The 20,568-nt window shown below is 32.1% G+C and overlaps 3 protein-coding genes and 1 long non-coding RNA gene across 5 annotated transcripts; 2 read left to right on the top strand and 2 right to left on the bottom strand.

The window, feature by feature from the left end:
• Nucleotides 1-356: 356 nt before the first annotated feature.
• Nucleotides 357-3,842, top strand: LOC131004228 (pectin acetylesterase 11-like). Of its 2 annotated transcripts, none has more exons than XM_057930866.1 (14): nt 357-444; nt 527-551; nt 669-805; nt 938-1,020; nt 1,303-1,435; nt 1,525-1,604; nt 1,767-1,853; nt 1,986-2,110; nt 2,192-2,252; nt 2,371-2,424; nt 2,552-2,629; nt 2,836-2,938; nt 3,022-3,176; nt 3,636-3,841. In XM_057930866.1, the coding sequence occupies exons 3-14, from the start codon at nt 670-672 to the stop codon at nt 3,804-3,806; spliced, it is 1,266 nt and encodes a 421-aa protein (XP_057786849.1). In that variant the 5' UTR covers nt 357-444; nt 527-551; nt 669; the 3' UTR covers nt 3,807-3,841. The 2 variants fall into 2 exon arrangements, with proteins under 2 accessions (XP_057786849.1, XP_057786850.1); XM_057930867.1 differs by having other exon boundaries at nt 398-444; nt 3,043-3,176; nt 3,636-3,842.
• Nucleotides 3,843-4,546: 704 nt separating this feature from the next.
• On the top strand, nt 4,547-7,255 carry LOC131004276 (putative late blight resistance protein homolog R1A-10). Its single transcript, XM_057930926.1, has one exon. It carries the CDS (start codon nt 4,547-4,549, stop codon nt 7,253-7,255), a length of 2,709 nt encoding a protein of 902 aa, XP_057786909.1.
• A 735-nt stretch (nt 7,256-7,990) lies between these two features.
• Nucleotides 7,991-9,384, bottom strand: LOC131004250 (uncharacterized). The gene is made up of 2 exons (XR_009094938.1): nt 9,083-9,384; nt 7,991-8,248 (listed from the first exon to the last, which is right to left on the bottom strand). It is a non-coding gene; the product is annotated as an uncharacterized LOC131004250 (long non-coding RNA).
• A 3,294-nt stretch (nt 9,385-12,678) lies between these two features.
• Nucleotides 12,679-15,509, bottom strand: LOC131004230 (pectin acetylesterase 7-like). Its single transcript, XM_057930870.1, has 12 exons — nt 15,294-15,509; nt 15,109-15,191; nt 14,841-14,976; nt 14,661-14,740; nt 14,469-14,561; nt 14,263-14,387; nt 14,123-14,180; nt 13,987-14,040; nt 13,513-13,590; nt 13,340-13,442; nt 13,096-13,250; nt 12,679-12,982 (listed from the first exon to the last, which is right to left on the bottom strand). Exons 2-12 carry the CDS (start codon nt 15,112-15,114, stop codon nt 12,734-12,736), a joined length of 1,137 nt encoding a protein of 378 aa, XP_057786853.1. The 5' UTR covers nt 15,115-15,191; nt 15,294-15,509; the 3' UTR covers nt 12,679-12,733.
• Nucleotides 15,510-20,568: the final 5,059 nt, after the last annotated feature.

Below are 20,568 nucleotides of genomic sequence, written 5' to 3' on the forward strand. Positions count from 1 at the left end.
ATACAATAATATTTTTTTAATGATATTGTGCTAATTTCATGTACTACTATAATGCTTTTTCTATAATAATTGTAAAGTATACAAAGAAAAAAAATAGTAATAGATTAGTTTTCATTTAATAATTAATCACATGAAGCAAATAAACATGCATTAATAAAATAAATTCCAATGGCCTACTCCACATTAATAAAACTCATCTTGCTAGAAAATTTAATACGTAATAAAACGAACTACAAGAACACCGACACCATCGAGATCCAAAATTAGAATATAAAAAAAACTGTCATAATCAATATAATTGACTTGTTAATATCTCTCTCTCTCTTTATATATACCAAATGTTTTGTACGTATTGTTTAGCCGTTAAAGCAACAAATAGATCACGAAAATTCATTTGGTTTTAGAACTCTATAATGCGTAGCTGAAACAGCAACCGCTCTCTCGGTAAATAGAAGTGATTTATATAATACTTCCCCCTCTTAAAATTTCCAGCATTATTTGAAACATTTATTCACCATTTTTGCAGGTCGGCGACGAACATCTCAGAACAGGTTTGCTTTTTAATTCATAGTGCTAGTTCTTTCAAATATATATTTTATTTTCTATATATGCTCTATCAAATGGTAATCATTTTTTCTATTTTTCTTTTTAAATTTTTACGTGTGAAGAATGGATAGAGGCATCATCGCCATGGCTGGTTGGTTAAGTATGTTTATTTGTTCACTTCTTGTGATGAATGCTAAAGTCTATGGAGACAAATTAGTAGACATTACTTTTCTCAAGAGTGCTATTCCAAAAGGAGCAGGTTCGATTTTAATTTTTTATATTGGAATTATATGTGTAGTTAACTAATTAAGTTAATAATTGGTTGCTTTAATTATTTACATCTAGCTCAACAAATATATTGCTAAAATTAATCAGTATCTTCTTGGAACAGTGTGCTTAGATGGCAGTCCACCTGCTTACTCTTATGACGAGGGATATGGAAATGGATCAAATAGTTGGATTGTTTATTTGCAGGTAAAAACATAATGCACAAAATATTTGTAAAATGTTATTCAAGGATGCATGGTTGATATGTTGTTTATTATCCGTGAATATATAATTTTTACCGCTAACATTTAGTCCATTTCAATATTTTATTAATTATAATACACCATAAACTATTATCAAAATCATTTAATTTACAAATTACATACAAAATCAAAGCTCAATTTACATTCATTCGTCTCTTTGAAGTTAAAGGGAAAAAGGAATAAATCAAACTAATGCTATTTTCCTTTTTTTGTTTGTGGAGATTAGTCTGGTGGATGGTGTAGTTCAAAAATAGATTGTTACAATAGATCAACTACACCACGTGGGAGTACTTACCCATTTATTGGTAATCAAACCAACTTCTCAGGGTTACTAGATACAAATTGCACCTTTAATCCAGGTAAATTTGTCACTAAATTAAATTAAAAATAATATTTGTCAGTAGATAAGATAAAACTTCAATTTAAATATTTCATATGTTCATTTCAGATTTTTGCAACTGGCACAAAGTTTACATTTATTATTGTGATGGCTCCTCATTTATGTCGGACATCAAACATGTCGATCCAGTAAGTCTTCACTTGTGTGTGTGTGTGTGTGGTAGCTTTTTTCTTAATTTATCTCATTTTTATTTATCTAAAATATTAATTAATTTTGGAGTTCTAATACTACACATATGGTCCAGAATCATAGCTGTGATATGAAAATTTTAATAAATATTATTGCTTCAGAGGACCAACGTCACTTACCGGGGTGCAAGGATTTTTAAAGTCATGATGGAAGAATTGCTTTCTAAAGGAATGAGGAATGCCCAAAACGTACGATTAATATTTTTTTTCTAATTATTTTATGCTCATATTTCAATCTTTTTAATCCCAATTTTTTGTTCATGTATTCATATTCAACACAATTATTTGTAATTAATTGATTGAATCTTGATGAACTTACAGGCTATGTTAGTAGGTACGTCGGCAGGCGGAATGACGACTACTTTACATTGTGATAAATTTCGAAAACTCTTTTTAAAGACTAGTCGAGTGAAATGTATTTCAGATTCTGGTTTTGTCATTCATGGGTATGATTCACAGCTCCAATCTTGTGAAGCACATTATTGAATATAATTAATAATTCACTAATTTGTTTAATTTACTTACAGAAAGGGTTTCCTTGGAGATGACTATAGAGAAAAATATTACGCTAATGTGATTGCAACACATGTATATATTCTTCTCTTGCACCTATACTTTTTTAAACTACAATATTTTCAAGGAAATCTTTTTTTAGGTTTAGTTTTTCTTTGTTGTTTTTAATTCGTAGTCGAATGTGACTTTGCAGGGATTACGTAAATCGTTGCCCAAATCATGCACCTCAAAAATGAGCCCACATTTGGTGAGAGAAGTTCAAAAGAAATACTATTACTTATATATAGTATAATATTAGTATTATCTAGTCCCATTATATTATTAGAGTCGCACCAAAATTCTAACAATGTGTGTGATCTCATTAATTTTGTCAGTGTCTTTTTCCGGAATATTATGTTGGAGATATCAAGACGCCCCTCTTTTTACTTGAATCAGCCTTTGATGCTTTTCAGGTAATAGAGCTTTTTCTTCCATGAAAAATTTATATTGAAATTGAGCAATAATTAATGAAAAATAAAATAAAATAGATATAGTATAATTTACTGGACCTCAACCTCAGATTGATTATGTATTATTAATGTGTATGCTGCATAAATTTCTGTTTCTTAATCTATTCTTTCCAAGTTTTGGGGCTCTAAATTAAATCAATTTGTTTCAGATTGAATACAACACACTACCTGCCGTTGGCGGTAGGCTCGGATGGAGCAATTGCCTTGGAAATTTGAGACATTGCAATTCTACACAATTAGGAATAATGAGAGGTACTCAAATTATAATTTGGAGTAACAAATATTTTGGAAATATATTTATAGTAGTTAACATGCATGCATGTATATAATTTCAGATTTTCGAAACACTTTGATAGGCGCATTGTTGAAACTCAAGCACTCGTCGAGTAGAGGGATGTTTGTTCATTCTTGCTACCTCCATGGCCACATTTTGATAATACAAGAGTGGACATGCTCATCTCTTCAAGGAAATAACATACTCGCAAATAAGGTAAGACTACCATTAATTTGTTTCTTTAATTTCTTTTTTTAATCATGAGATCCTTTAATTTTTACATGAATTATTTTGAAATTCAGACTAAGAATCTTCCTTTTCTTTATGAATGTGTTGCCATGTTATTTTTTCAGCGGTATATATAGGTTGAACAATTGATGCTTGTAGTGCACAAATTACCATTCAAATTTGGGTTCGAATTCCTATAGAAGTCGAAAATTTCACCAATTAACTGAACTACGACTATTTATGCATTAGAGACAGCTTATTCAACCATACATATTATTTATTCATTATTCTCATTTCTCACGAAAATAGTCATTCTCACTCGTAGTTATTTCTCTATAAAATATGTAGTAGTTAATTGGATCAACCTTTGTTGGCATTATACATGTTTAATTGATTCCCCGTCCTTTTTTGAAAATCTAATCTAATCTCATGAGTGGTTATTTGCAGACAATTGCAGAGGCTATTAGTGATTGGTACTTTGATCGAAGTTGTTTTCGGCAAATCGATATTGAGAATGACTTGCCACGGAATTGTAGTAGCCCACTCACTCCCGACTTATTTGTCCAAAAATGTCTTGCCACTTTGTCTAATCATGGATTCCCAACATCCAACTTGTAATTATTGATATACTCGTATTAAGTTATTTCATGCACTTAATTAATTACAAGATCTAGTTTGTCAGACAATTGAACACATCATTAGCTATTGACATTTACCAGAGCGAGGAGATTCAAACCCCAATGAAAGAATTACATCCTCATATTTTAACAAACAACAAATCTATGCAGCCACACTGTGGCTACCCACACACTAGTATAATAAGGAAAATCTTGATTTATTTAATTTATTTTTTAAAATAAAAATAGAATTTAGATATTTTACTATATTCTCTACATTGTACTTATTTTTTTTTTTAATAAAAATAAAAAAGTTACCAAAAAATTACAAAAAAATAATTACAATGTAGAGAATATGATAAGATAACTAAATTTTATTTTTATTTTAAAAAATAAGTTAAATAAATTAAATTATTTTTTATTTAGGTAAATTGTGGGTGGCCAGAATGTGGCAGTTTAACATTAGTCTTTAACAAACTTGGTACTTTGGGCCTTTGGCTACCATATCGATGCTGTGCAACTTGTTCTCTAAAGTAAATATGGAGTAAAATTCTGTTAAAAATCTAAAAGAGGTTGACTATCTGACTAGTCCAATACCCATTGCCGACAGCCGTTTTTGGAATCTTGGATTCATTGGGCCAATCAAAAAATGCCAAGTAGTTTATGCAACAGCTATTACATATCCATCCGCACCCCTTGACTTAGTAAAGTCTCCTCCTTCATCGTTTGATTGAGCGAGAGATGGCAGTTTATGCTGCTCTATTTCCTCTGAAGTCCAAAATTCGGGGATATCTAAAACATTATGATGCTTGCTTTGATCCTCCATCCCTGGAACTCACACAATATTTGTACAAGGAGGTGGTGTCGTTTCAAGAATTTGTCGAGAGATTGGGTAGCAGCAGCAGGGAAAGGATGAAGGCTTCGCTTGCACACATCGCAGAGGCAATACCCAAATTCCATGATCTACTTTCGTTGCATCTGTTGGAGCAATACACAAAAGTTCCAGATCAGAGAAACCGAAGGTTACTTCGTTTAGGCCTGCCTCAAGAAGAAGAAGAAGCAAGCAATCAAATGTCCCGTTTGATAGATCTGAGGCATCTAAAACGAGATATTCATTCATTCATTCAAACTCTGAAGAAGGTGAAAGAGGAGTACGAAAAAGAAGATGACGAATCAACAATTGATTTGTGTGCAAGCAAGACAAAGATGGTTGGATTATCTGATCAGCGCACTGAACTCAAAGAAGATCTTGTAAGAGCCTGGAGTGGAGCTGTGCAATTACTCTCGGTGGTTGGGATGGCGGGCATTGGTAAGACCACTCTTGCTAGGAAAATATACCAAGATTTGGATTTTGCAGAATGGTTCGACTGTCGTGCGTGGGTGGCAGTAGGCAGAGAGTGGCAGTTACAGGAGATTATAAGGATCATTCTAGCTCAAGTGAATTCTCATGAAATGCTTAGCGTGGAAGACGATGATGAGAGAGAAAGTGAGTACTTGAGAGAGAGTTTGAAGGGTAAGAGATACCTGATTGTATTGGATGATGTGTGGGATGCACAAGTTTGGCACGACATAAAGAAACTTCTTACAACTACGCAGCAGCGCGGTGTAGTTGGAAGCGGAGGAAGCAGATTTTTGCTTATCAGTAGGATGCAAGAAGTAGCTGATCGTGTTGGCTCAGAATCTGGAATTACTTCCTTAGATATGAGGCTGATGAATAAGGACGAAAGTTGGGATCTTCTTCGTGAGAAGGTGTTTGCTGCAGAGTCATGCTCGTTCCAGCTTGAGAAGACTGGAAGGAAGATTGCAGAGAAATGTGACGGTCTTCCTCTTACAATTGTCAAAGTGGCTCATCTCCTATCCGGAGCAGAGAAGACAGTGGAGTACTGGAACGAGGTGGCAACACAAGAAAAACATCAACTTTTTAGAGCTGCATACGATGAAGTATCAAAGGTACTATATCCAAGCTATGAAAACTTACCTCAACATTTGAAAATGTGCCTTTTGTATGTGGGAGTTTTCCCTCAAAAGGATGAGATCCCCACATCCAAGGTCATAAATATGTGGCTTGCTGAGGGATTACTTCTTCAACAAAACAAGGCCAAATCATTAAGGAAACATGCTCTAAAATGTTTGGATGAGCTTGCTTCAAGTAATGTTATGGTTTACAAGAAAAGCACTAGAAGTTCCTCTACGATGTCAATTGCTGATAAAGGGATAAAAGTTTGCGGCCTCCATTATTCTTGGTGGCACCTATGTCAAAACGAAGCTAGGAAGAGCAACTTTTATCGTGTACTAAATAGTCGCGGAGACAGTTCAGAGGAAAGTATAAAAGGTCAGAGCAGGTTGTGCTTTCACAAGAACATTTTACTTGGCATCAAAGAGGTTTACGATTCAATGGAGGATAATTGTGCATCATCTGCACGTTCTCTCCTATTTTATGGTCCCTATAGTCGATATCCAATACCACTATGTTCTGCTTTGAAATTGCTCGAGGTACTTGATGCTCTCAATATTCGTTTCTATGAGTTCCCATTACAAGTATTCGAACTAGTTGAGTTAAAGTACGTTGCCCTCACGTACGACGGAGAGCTCCCTCCTTCCATATCCAAACTTCATAAACTTCAGTTCTTAATTGTTTGTCCACATCAGCACATCAAATCATGTGGAGCTTTCTTGTATCTGCCTCAAGAGATTTGGGATATTAAAGATCTGAAGCATCTTCATGTCACGGGAAGCGATCTACCTGATTTAGGGGGCACCCCCTTGCCAAACCTCTTGACGCTTTTGGATGTGAGTGCTCATAGTTGTACAAGAGGTGCTTTTGAAAGGATTCATAATTTAAGAAAGTTAGGGATTCGAATTGAATTGCCACCTGATCATGGTGGTGAGCCTCTGAATTGCTTTGATCATGTTTCGATTCTCAAAAATCTCAAGTCACTAAAATGTGTGGTCGTGAATCCTGAACTTAGGTCTGAGTTAGTTCCCCCTCCTACACTAGCAAATTTCCCGGTATACCTAAAAAAGTTGGCATTGAGTGGGATGGGCTATCCATGGTCAGAAATGAGCAAGATTGCTTCATTAGCAAAACTACAAGTGCTGAAGCTGCGGTGCAATGCGTTTCAAGGCCCAAAGTGGGAAATAGAGGAGAACAAATTCCCAGCCCTTGAATATCTTCTAATTGAAGACTGTGATCTGGAGCACTGGAAAGTTGCAACTGGAAACTTCAAATGGCTTGAGCACCTAAGCATAAAGCACTGCTACAATTTAAGAGAGCTCCATTGGGACTGTGAAGATAACATTTCGATGATTGAAGTAGATGACTGTGACCTTATAGTTGAAAAGCAAATAAAAGAGGCAAAGTGGGGAAAAGGAATGTTAGCAGCGGATTTCACTATGCATTATTCTTGGACTGATGGGAAGCTTAAGTCACGACAGAAATCTTCATCTTGAAACTCAGTCATTCATTTCTGTTAATTTTCATTGCTTGTATTTCTGTTTCTGTCTTTCTTCTTCTCTCTTTTCTTTTTTTGTTTCACCCTCTATGAATATATTGCTTGCTACTGAATATGATATTATTTGTATACTTGTTAGTTCCCCCCCCCCCCCCCCCTCACCCTATATATTCCTGAAATCCTGAATCAATCCTATTGGCAATGAAAGGACTATAAACTTCATCTCTAAGCAATAAAAGCACGCTACATGGACTCTACTTGAGTAAGAAATGTAAAATTTAACTAATATTCCAGTTCTTTATTTAGCAAACTCATCAGTATAGATTGTATGAAATTTGTCAAACTATTTGCTGATCTATCCATCATCCAAGCCTAAGGCTGCATTTACTTTGATGAATAAATTCATCCATGAAAAATGAGAATAACAAAAATTTATGCCTATAAATAGTGTGATAATATTATCCATCATTGAAGTGAAAAGAAGAAAGGAAAAATGATGAACATCTCTTTTGTGTTAAATGTTGGAAAAGAAGGGAAACATGTATAGGCCATAAATTTTTGTTATCCATTATTTTCCATGGATGAATTTATCCATCAAAATAAATGCAACCTAAATAGAAATATATCACACATAAGTAAGAAGTTAATGTAATGTAATACATTAAAACTAAAAGCATCAGAAATTACTAAGTACTAACCCGTTTATGATTTATAGACATCTAAGGCCTAAAGAAAGTAAAAGAAACAAAATTAATAAATATGCATATTCATGAAGCAAAAACAATGAAGGAGGCTGACTTGCAGCAGACATAAATACTCATACTTGCATATAAATCATATCATAGTACAAGTATCCTATTTCTAACTTCCAAGAATCATCATCAATACATTAATATTGAAAAGTTTCTTACCAAAGCTTGAAACGTATACTTCATTTTTCCATACTACTAAGTGGTCTTCATTGCTTGATCAATACTTAAAACTACTGAATCTGCAAATTCAACAAACGCTGGAGTTAATCAAGTAATGTTTATATTCTATGGTGTGTGTGTGAGTGTGCGTGTGTGTGTGTGTGAGCATGTGTAGTGTATGTATATATGAGGCAGGGATATCATTAGGTTACTGATAGTTATCAAAGATCAAAAACTGAAGTAAAAATGACACGTTTTGAAATGTCAGAAGAAATTTAAAGCACGCTCTTATTCAGTGTAGCTAAATTTAGAAAAACTAAAGCATACTTAGCAGCTGGTATTTTAAATACACATATATTTAAGCATACACAAACATACTCAAAATTGAATTGCACTCCACTGTATAATACTTCGATGAACATTCCCCTAATCAAAGCAAACATACGAGCACATCTATGTTTCTAATACATCACATTTTATTATTCAATACATATCAAATACAAATTGAAAATATCATCACCAATTAGATTACATACAGCATATACCACAATACACTAAAAGATGAAACATCATTGTTATAATAAAATGTCAAATTGTTTAAATAAAGACTCAGCATGCAAATATACCCCTACAAAATCCAAATATATGAACCATCACTACCTAAGAAATTATGCCCCAGCTCTGTTTTTTCATGTCCAATATTTACAATAAATATTATCTCAGCTTTGGATAATTCTTCTGTTTCATGCTTCAACCTTGTCAGATGGAAGAAAGTAATCTTCTACCACAATAAAGGGATATTATTGAACAAAACTGAGTTCAAACTGAACAATTATTCCAGGAAAAAAAAAACACACAATTTGAAAAACCAGCTCAATTAACCGACAAAATCTTCTGAAGCTCAAATCCTACACCTGAAAAGAAGTGGCGTTAAGGTCTCTTCAATTAACTGCCACAACAGACTAGCAGATATATAACCTCTTCTGCACTGTTCAATATTAAAACATTTCTGCAAAATTCGAATTTCAGTTTATTTCACGTTCGACTTTGAGACGAAGAATCGACTTTTGCAAGTCTCTTGATTAACTCCCCGACTGTTGGAGACGGTTCAATTGGGTGAAAATTTGGATTTATATTAGGGTAATTTCATAGACCCTTATTTAAGTAAATAACTAGTAAAACTTAATTTTTGTTTTATTTTCCAGTGGGGGTATATGTTTTTATTGATCTGTGTTCGTTGCAATATAATTTTATAATGAATAGACATAAAACCGTTACATGATGCAATGGCAACGGCAGTCCACTATTCTTATTCCATGAGGGGTAGGGTTTTCGAAACCCATTCTTGCATTTTTGCGATTTTATTCTTTTTTATCCATTTGTTCTTTTTTTTCCTTTTTTGCATTTTTGCGATTTTGTTATTTTTATATTTCTTTTCATTATTATTTTATTAAGTGTTTGGTTTAACAATGAAAATGAATTATTAATAAGAGATTCTCTTTCTTTTGTTTCTCCTCTATTTTGAGGGATAACAAATTGGGTGATTGAGTTACCTCAAGTAAGGGTAATGATTATCTCATTATCCAAATCAAACAACAAGTAATGGATTCAATTACTTGATTTCATTTCCAACTCCTAAAAATATTCAATCAAACGTGAGCTTAATTGATTTGATTAATTCAGAACTATTGGGAGATATTCGGATCCTTCTTTCTCGATAAATTTGCTGAAATTTACATTTACTAACATCAATTCTTAAAAAAATCAATAAAATGATCACAATTGAAACCAACCTGCAGTTAAATTATCTTAAAAATGGGGCAGCAAAAAATTTGAGATATCAGGTATTAATGTTGCTACCTGATTTCTTATCTCAGAGATGGGTCCCACAGTAATTTTTTTGGTTTTAACTTTGTCTATCTTTCTGTGCAGGTATTGGGTTGCTTTTTGTTTATTTTGTTCCCATTTTCTGTTTCTTTTTTTTTTGGTAATTTTTATCTTTTTTTTCTTTCTTATTTTCCTTTTTTTACATTTGTTTTAAAATTCCAGATTCTGTTTTATTTTCCTTTAGAGTTGTCTTTTGTTTATTTTTTTTATGAGTTTTTGTTCTTTTCTCGTTAATTATTTTATTTTTCTTTTCCTTTTTTCTTGTTTTCTCTTTTCGTTTTTTTTCTGGTTTTTTCTTTTCATTTTTTTCTTCTTGTTTCTCTTTTTGTTCTTTTTCTTGTTTTTTCTGTGCTTTGATTTTTGTTTTCTAACTTACTTTGTACAAATTAAAATTGAACTTATTTATTTTTGAATATGAATCTAAGAAAACTGACGAAAATTATCCATTTATTATAATTATGTTTTTGATGGTACAAGAATTAATAGGAGCATAAGTTTAAGAAGTAGGTACCCAGGGTGCCATGGTTCCATCCTGGCAATAATACCACATTGCAATGGCTAAGCCGCCGTTAACATTGGCTTTGCAGCTTTGGGCGAAGTCGTTAAACAAGACATTAAAGAAGCACGAATCGGCTACATTGTCCTTTAGCTCAATCGCGCAACTCCCCGTTAGTATATTGTAATAGTCAACTCGCGCCGCCGCACATATTGCATTTCGCGTCTCGTCAAGGCATTCTTTTGATACGTTTCTGTAGCAGTCTGCTGCTGCTGCCGCACATATTGCGTCGCCCACCATTGTCAAACCAATTATCACAAAACTCACAATTTTTATCAAACTCATCTTCATTCTTCTCTCTATTTGCAAATACTCCTACTATTTTTTTCTTTTTATAATGCTTAGATGGACCATCTGTTACGTGCTACAAAATTTATATTTGTTGACACTTTGATTGTCTTCAATTTTGTTAATTAATTAATTAATTCGGTTACAAGATCCGTATATTGATATTTGAAATTAATGTGTTCCCAAATGGACTTTTAAGGAAAAATGATGGTAAACGGATCAATTTGATCCCGAATTAAGATCATCAATTATTAGAAATCTAATGTAGTAATTAACTAGACAAATTCATCCATAACATATTTTTTGTGGAAATTATAATATATAGCCATTTTTATAAAAACATAAATTTTATAATTCCAGTTAATAATAGATAAGATAAGTTATATATATATAGAGAGAGAGAGAGAGAGAATGTATATATATATATATATATATACAGGGGCGGACGCACGTAGAGTCAAGGGAAGGCAATTGCCGCCCCTTGATTTTTTATATGAAATACCTATATTACTCCTCATTAATTATTTATTTATAAATATGTCCTTAATATTATTTTGAAAGATTGTTTAGTTGTGTTTCTAATGATGCTATTATACATAAGTTTCAAACTATGATGAATCATTGTGGTTAAATATAGATTGAATTTCTATATATGGATAATTTATATATATTTTTAGTTTCGTTTGATATACTTTTTTTTGCCACCCCTTGATAGAAATCCTGCGTCCACCACTATATATATATATATATATATATATATATATATATATAGGGTTAGCTTATATTGAAATTTTAAATATTTTGAGATTTTGAGATAAATGAACATATCAATAAATTCTTTGAACATAACCAATATAACTGATGAACATATGAATCTATTTAATTTATTTAAAAAACACGCCACTTGTAGGGATTGAACCCTAGACCAACGCGCGTTCATAAAAATTAATTGACAAGTTCATCAAAATGTACTTATATGTTCATTTATCTCAAAATCTCAAAATATATATAAATCTCAATTGAACCAATTCCTATATATATATATAGGGTGTGGTTCTAGAGAGAACTACATTATTTGTGAGAACGGGAGAACCATCAAATCTAATGCATCCACTGTAAAAATTAATGCATTCGCTGTTAAAATTAATGCACTAAAAAAATTTAAAAAAAATGCTCCCTTCAGGATTCGAACCCAGGATCTGCATTCATCCAACAAGATGATGTATCCACCGTAGATCTTGATGATCGAATGGCTGAAAATGGTTCTCCGATCTTCTTTTATTTATGGTTCTTTCTTGAACCTCTCCCTATATATATATATATATATCATTTTTGGTACGTGAGTTGTGTTGAGATAGGATAGGTAACAAGACTTTTTCAACTGTTTGGTAGGCTTTTTAGGTAAAAGCAAAGGCCCGCATTCTTGGATTGGCCCGCATTTAAAACACTATTACACCATCGACCCCAAGTTAATTTTACAACATTTGACCAGTAACTATCACTAACTTTTCCGTGTACCAATTTGCCCCTAATTTGAAGCTCCAAATTCATACCTATTTATTTTTGGGGTATAAAAATAATTTTATCCAAATAGATGCCACCAAACAGCAATTAGCGTAAACTCTTACTTAAACACATTCTACCAAACACAAAAGTAGTTGTATTGTATATAACTCACATAAAAACACCCGTACATAACTCGACCTAAGCTATCACATATTATCAACACCATATTCGGATCATTCTTTCTTGAGAATTTTGCTTATATTTACAATAATTATACATACCATCAATTCGTAAAATAATTCAACAAAATTGATAATTTTGTTAGGAATCAATTAAATGACCACAACTGAAACCAGCAAGACATGCAGTTAAGCTTTAACAGACAAACATAAAGAACAGTAGGTAGGATAAAAGAGGTAGACACTTTTGGTTCAGATGATAGCATCACACGGCATTTTTCCTGTAATAATTGCGGGCTAAATGGCCTGCTACAGTTCTGTGGCAACTCATTTCGAATATCTATCTCCTCAAAGGAACTTCGATCAAAGAACCAATCGGCCACAGCTTGCCCGATCATCTGCAACATATATATATATATATATATGACAAGGTTCATTGCAAACAAAATCATGAAGGAGATGAATAAGGTTTATTTGTTAAAAAGAAATCAATAAAAGTATATCGTCTTACTTTATTGCCGAGTACATTATTTCCTGCAAAAGATGAGCACATCCACCCTTCATTGTACTGAATGTTGGTGTGACGATAGCAAGAATCGACAAACATTCCTCTACTCCAAGAATGGCCGACTTCAAGTAACGCCCCAACAAAAATACTTCGGAAATCTGAAATCCTTAAAGATTAATATAGATTTCTCTTTTAATTTTCTTAATTATAACTTGATATTAATATATCTAAAAACTCGATCGAGTACCTCTCAGGATCCCTAATTGCGTAGAGTTGCAAAGGGTGAAGTTGTTTGTGCAATTACTCCACACGGTCGGACCACCAAAAGAAATTTTCAAGTTGTAATCAATCTGAAATATATATAAAATTGATTTTATGTCTCAATTAATCGGGATACTGAAAAATATTCATGATCCTTACCTGAAAAGAATCAAAAGTCGAGTCAACTAAAAAGAGAGGTGTGTTAACATCCCCGACCAAATATTCAGGGAACAGACACTGAAAGTTATATATATGACGTTAGCATGCATTATTTGCGTTCATGAATGGGTATGTCAACGAAAAATTAATCATCCCATCGTCCCACCTTCATAGTCCCTTATTCCTTTTTTAGATGTCCCACAATATAATCAACTTTCTAAATTAAATTAGCATTAAATTTCTTTTTTTACCAAAGTAACCTTATTTAAATAGTCAAACATATAATAAATAAGGGCAAAATTGAATAATTACATATATTTTGTATTCTCCAAGTACTATTTGAATTTTTCAAGCACTATTTATTGTATTTTCTTAATATGTGTGAAAAAGTGAAGTGGACTATAGAGGTGGGACGGATGAAGTATTTAGAATTAATTTTAATATCACATATCATGTAAATTAAAGTCATCTCACCAAATTGGGGTCTCTTTTGGACGTGCATGATTTGGGCAATGAGTCAACTAATTGCTGCGTGTGCCACATAAAATAAACACATGTTACAATAAATTAGAATAAACTGAAATATATGTAGAGAGTAAGAGAGGTATACATGAGTTGCAATTAGTTGACCAAAACGTCGCTCACTCCAGTAGGCGAAACGATCCTTTCTGTTATAGCATAGACGAACTCAATTACTGCCATTTTATTATTGCATGCTTTCATAATTTGGAATTAATTAATTAGTTTTACCCGCGAATAAAAAATCCAGAATCCGAAATGCACTTGACTCTGCTAGAATTTGGAAAGACCGCTCGAAACCTATCACAATGTAGGATTGTGGCCAATCCACCAGCTGAAGATCCAGTCAAGATAGCCTATATATGAAAAATATCACTATCAGGGTTTACTTGAATTTTAAACAATTGAAATAATAATTAATAAATATAGATACATGCATTTTTGGCATTCCTCATTCCTCTGTTGAGCATCTCCTCTATCATAGCATTGTAAATCCTTGCACCTCGAAAGGTGACGTTGCTACCCAGAACCTGGTTTTTTTGCAAATCATACCCATATAATTAACATATTGGTGAAATTAAGAAATTAATAACATATGCTTGCATATATATATATATATATATACTTACTACTTCAATTTGCTGGATGTCTGACATATATACCGAGCCATCACAGTAATGGATAAAAAACTTATGCCAGTTGTAGAAATCTTGAAATAATAAGAAACAAAAATTATAATCGCGATCGATAAGAAATGAAGACAATAATTAGTATTAAAGTAGTGGGTAGAGTAGAGCATGCATGCATACATGGATTCAATGTACTATCTGTGTCGAGTATTCCGGCAAATATATCGGGGCCGTCTTTTTGAGTGTAGTAACTGCTCCCAAAATACAGAGTTGATCTATTTTGGCATTCTTGTTTTGATAAACACCAACCACCGCCCTAAAATCAGTCAAAACCAAATTTCACTTTTTTCAGTCACTAGCCAAACAAAAAATAATCAATATATATATAAAGCATGCATGTGTATAAAATAAATATAAATATGGCAAAAAATAATTGAAATTAGTTTACCTCCATAAAAACAACCCAACTTTTAGATCCACTTCCGAATCCCTGGTGATAGGCATATGAAGGTGAACTTCCATCCAAACAAACTGCAGCAGAAAATGAATACTATTAATTTTAGATAATGAAAAAAGAGATATGCTTCTATAATTTCTGTTAAGAAAATAGTAAAAGAGAACGAATGAGTTAACCTGCTCCTTTAGGAACAGCAGAATGTAGCAAAGTAAGGTTGTTTTGAGCATTGGTGGCAAGTGTATAGAGAAGAAGGGTAACCAAGGAGCCAAGCTGATGATGATGGCTTTACCCATATTCACTTCACTTCACGTATAAAACAAAATGTGAAGAGTAGCTTGTTGATTAAAGACAAGTAACAAAAGACTTAATTTGCAGAATGAAGGATGAGTACTTAAAGCAGCTGCATGCTCATCATATATATAGGCTAGGGCTTCATCAAAACGCGTAAAAAATGGTACATATTAGAGCATTGGATAATAATAATATTGAGGATAAGTTTGACAAAATATATACTGTAAATTAATGTTACATAAAGAATAAATGTATTAATTTAATCTTTTTTTAATTTATTTACCCCGGCCCATACATGTCATAAGCAGAAATCAAATTATAGATTGGTTTTCAGGGAAAGAGATGGGGGGGTTTGCTTAAATTGTGTATCAATCATTTATGTTGTTTGCAGTCCTCGATCGAAATAAACATCCAATTGGATGAATATAATTGCAATTCAAAGTTATTGCAGCAGTTGGTTTGGTGCACATCATATCATGATCGTTTCTGTTGAAGTTGCATGCAAACCTTACACGCAACATACCAGCAAGAGCTCAAGCTTTTATGAAGCTCAACTTAGTAGCTTTGATCTTTACTAAGATTTACAATTGCAGGTGGTATAAAGAGAGTGGTGCATGCGCTCATCACCATAATAGATGACGTATATACATCTCATAAGCAGCTAGAAATTAAATTAATCCCTAGCTTTTCTGGAAAAGAGATGTATCAATAATCATTTATGTTGTTTTCATTCCTCGGAATAAACGTTCGCTTCAATTATATATAAGAAATGCAAGTCAAACATATTGCATCAGTTGGTGCAGAAGCGCATCTAAAACTCAGCTCGTTTTTAATTAATGTTCAACTTAAACACGGAGCATTTTACTTTCGCAAAAATATCTGTCAAAATATCAACATCATATCTATTGGATGTTACGGTATTTGGGTACAAACTTACACAATTACTCCCTCCGTCCCACTCCAATAAGCTCATTTTCCTTTCAGGGATGTCCCACTCCAATAAGCTCATTTTCCTTTTTGGATAAAAAAATTGTACTTAATTGGTGTGGACCACACCATTTTACTACCACTTTCCTACTAAAAAGTAAGTTTTCTTAATCTTCATGCCCAAAAGAAATGAGCCTATTGGAGTGGAACGGATGGAGTATAATTTTGCTCCTAATTAGTATCGTGCATGAGATGGATAATATATTGTCCCATCATATAGCTTAAAAAAAGATTGTATATAATTTATTTTCGTGTAAATATTTGATTGGGTAAACGTAAAAATCAACTTTCAGAAAATGGGAAAACCAAAATTGCAATTCATCATTCCATTTTGCTACATTTATCACCTTAAAACCTCATTAACTGTTTCAACCCTTTAATGCGTTTTAACTCGATTAGCTAGCTCAAATCGCATTGTTAATTTTGACGTGATATTTCTACTAGAAAAAAAAAATGGTAATATTTGTTATTTTAATTTATTTGGAACTGCATTGATACTATAGTCTATAGAAAACTAGCATAGAACAACTAGCACGTAGTATAGTTTTACCTCTTATTTAGAGTATTTACTTACACAAAAACTTGAATACAATCGGGTGTACCAAACAACCGACTTTGACTCGAATCCACATTCTGACCCAAATCGAATAAATGACATGCTATTCACTTATACAAATGATACTACTTATAATTGACACTATTCAATTATATAAATGATACTGTAACATTTTAAAATGTTATAGTGTCATTTTCAATCTTATAGTATTATTTAAAATATTATAGTGTCATTTACAATGTTATAGTGTCAATTATACATAGTTTCATTTACAATGTTATAGTGCCATTTATACGCATTGTCATTTGTATAATATAATAGTGTCAATTACAGACAATAGTGTTATTTGTATAATCGAATAGTGTTATTTACACGATTTGAGTCAGGATGCATGTTTAGATAAGAATATGGGTCAGGATCTGGGTACGGGTCAACTCAAATGTACCCAATTGGGTCCCCGCATTTAAACTGGAGATGGTCCTCATTAATTAATTATTTTAATTTATTTAAAACCCAATTTGTAGGCTACCACACAATTTGTTTCAGATGGTCCTCTGAAACAAAAACAGAAATCACCATCCCACCAAAGGAACCAAAGAAGGAAGACGCGTTTTTCTCAAAAAGCTTAAAGTGCTTTGAAACAATTATTTTACACAGAATCGGAATAGTATGGGGTGAACTAGAAAATTCTTCCCACGTTCCACTTTCTTTTACACATTTTTGTACCCAACTTTTTTGTTTATTTGTATCGTTACATATGTGTTGTATTGTCTCTATTTACTTATAAATTAGATATTTATCTCTATTTTTTATTTTTTTACTGAGTTTTTCCCCTCAGCCTATAAATAAGTCCCTTTTAGGGTATTTTCATATTTCTAGCTTTAGAATTCAATTATCTTCACAGTTTAGAGAGTTTAGATCGAATTTCTACAATATTAAAGATTCGAGTTTGTCATACTGATTTCATTTTTGATTTTATTTAATTTTTTCTTTTCAATTGCTTTCTTTTTAATTTTGTTTTTTGTTTATCTGATTATGTTCGGTTCTTTTCTGATTCTAGGATTTGTATAGTTAATTTAATTTACGTGATTGAGTTATTGATATCATATTGTTTTTCAGCTTCTGATTTACAATTCTCAGTGCTTATTACTTGTGGATTATCTAATGCATGTTTAGTTATTCAGTTTTAGACCCAACATAGATAATTATTTAATCGATTCAAAAATACATGATATGATTTTAACCTTGAGACCCAACAAAGATAGCTAGGTTGATAATAGGGAGATATTCTTATGTATTTTTGGAAGTTAACAGATTTTCTTGAGACCAAGAGAAAATAGATAATTTATTAATCAACCGACATCAACTGCTCCAGCGAAAGTGTGTGCTAACTTATGTGATCTCTCATCATGACTGAATTAAATTGATAATTTAAATTATTAGGTTAATTGTGTAGATTTAATTACTGCAATTATATATTAATTATAAGAATAAATAGCGTAATTATATTCCATATGATCAGTCTTTTTATTCTTAATTTTTATCATCTGATTTTATGTATTTCCATTACTTTAGTCTAATTATAGATTATCACCATATTTCTGTCAATTCGTCTAAATATTGAGTTGGTGCTTGTGTGGGATTGTTCATTGTGCTTTCGTTTTTTCAGAATCTGTAAATACTATATTCGGCTTACTACTTGCTATTAATTGTACTGATTATTTGTTGCATTTTATTGCTAGTATTTTAGTGATGAAGAAGCTAATGCACTAACAATCAAATCTTTGAATACATATCTAATGAATACACATATTCAAACTACTTGCTATTAACTCGAACCCCCGACCTATTGGTTAGAGGGGAAGCGTCTTACCTACTGAGCTACGTTTCGTTGTCACACTACTTTTTTGGATTGTCACACCATCACTTTACACCTTTATTACACATTTCTTAATATTCGTGCCAATTTTTCTGGGTCATTTGAAGCGGGACGGAGGGAGTATATATTCTTAGGGCTTGTTTGGTATGTGGCATGGAATAAAGTGTGATATATTTAGCTGAGATATTTTTCACTATATGTCATATTAATACCATGTTTGGTATAATGCACTAAAATATCTATAAAATATAATATGTTGTTTGGTATGATGTATTAAGATAATATAAAGTTAAGTATATAGTTATAATTACGATTTGTATTACGTATACCACCTCCGTAGGTGGTATAATTACAAAAATTTGAATTTTCAGCCACACACGTAAATGTGGTTAAAGGTGAGGTTATGTGTGGGTATAGATATTTACCCACACATAATGCAAATGTCAACATGTGTCACAATAAAAGTGTAGATAAAAGTTTTTACCCACACATATATTTATGTGTGGATAAATCTATTTATATTACCTACACATATATATGTCGCCAAAAGTGATTTTTATGTGTGGTTAAATAGGTTTTTGTCATAATATAATGCTGATGTGGAAATTACGTGGATGGTGACGTGGCATTTGATATTGACAGGTGACAATTTATATGTGTAGGTAAATGATACATATGGGTGGGTAAATAAGTTTTTATTATAATATAATAATTATGTGGAAATTACGTGGCATTTGATAATTGATTGCAAAAAAATAATAATATTTATTTCTGTCATAAATAAATTTAATTATGGGTAAAATATAACACGATTATATAAAAATATTTACTTTATTAATAATATCAAAGCACATTATTTATGTCACAACTACAAGCTTTACATAATAACACTACACAATTGATCATACAATTCTACTCTATGAAGACGAAAAATAATCCAATGTATTGGTTATCAACATCTTAACATCTGCTTCAGTTATTCCTGTTAAGATAATAAAAACACAATATTATTTGAGATACACAATATCATATATTATAAAGTATAAATAACTAAGATATAAATGTATTGAAATTATAAGAATATTGTATTGATTTCCTCACCCAACTCAGGCACATAAAACGCAAGAATGGAATCCGTAGCAAAGAACTTATCTTCTTTTTCACCACCCCACTTAGAAGTAAAAATGTTTCAACATATTAAACATCATCAAAACGAGACAAAGAAAAACGTTGGGAACAAACACAACAATGAGCCCTTAGGCCTCTTACCTTCCAAAAAATAACCGACTTTAATGAAATCCATCCACCATCATAGTTAGATCCCATCTAAGAATTCAAATAGGTACAACAATGAGCCCTTACCTTCCCAGTTTACAAACACAACATTGGGAACAATAATAAGACGAGGACCAAAAAAATAGTCAATTAATTGATAAACATTTATGATAGATATATGCTTCTTTATAGTTCTAGATGAGATGATTTTCAAAATTTACTTATTGTCTTTCAAACTCCATACAAGATGAATAATATGGTGCTCTCAAGTTAGAAGTGATTTATCAAGCTACAAATGAAATGATGCTCATAATTTAGTTTCGAATTTTTAAGCTTCAAATGAAATGATGCTTAAGCACTTAGCTCCAATCTTTCAAACTTTAAATAAGTGATGCTTAAAAACCAATTTTAGTCTATCCAAATTGACTATTTTCTATGGATGAATGGAGTATTTAATTGACCA

Source organism: Salvia miltiorrhiza, unplaced genomic scaffold (assembly GCF_028751815.1).
Source record: "Salvia miltiorrhiza cultivar Shanhuang (shh) unplaced genomic scaffold, IMPLAD_Smil_shh original_scaffold_358, whole genome shotgun sequence".
In the NCBI taxonomy this organism is placed as follows: domain Eukaryota; kingdom Viridiplantae; phylum Streptophyta; class Magnoliopsida; order Lamiales; family Lamiaceae; genus Salvia; species Salvia miltiorrhiza.

What these genes read in the sequence shown, in the direction of transcription:
- LOC131004276 (XM_057930926.1), top strand. Translation starts at nt 4,547, where the DNA reads ATGGCAGTTTATGCTGCTCTATTTCCTCTGAAGTCCAAAATTCGGGGA.
- LOC131004230 (XM_057930870.1), bottom strand. An exon ending in TCTGGATTTTTTATTCGCGG is followed by an intron (nt 14,181 to 14,262) that starts GTAAAACTAATT and finishes ATGCTATAACAG; the next exon opens with AAAGGATCGTTTCGCCTACT. An exon ending in CGACTTTTGATTCTTTTCAG is followed by an intron (nt 13,443 to 13,512) that starts GTAAGGATCATG and finishes TATATATTTCAG; the next exon opens with ATTGATTACAACTTGAAAAT.
- LOC131004228 (XM_057930866.1), top strand. Translation starts at nt 670, where the DNA reads ATGGATAGAGGCATCATCGCCATGGCTGGTTGGTTAAGTATGTTTATT. An exon ending in GTTGGATTGTTTATTTGCAG is followed by an intron (nt 1,021 to 1,302) that starts GTAAAAACATAA and finishes TGTGGAGATTAG; the next exon opens with TCTGGTGGATGGTGTAGTTC. An exon ending in CAAAAATGAGCCCACATTTG is followed by an intron (nt 2,425 to 2,551) that starts GTGAGAGAAGTT and finishes TAATTTTGTCAG; the next exon opens with TGTCTTTTTCCGGAATATTA.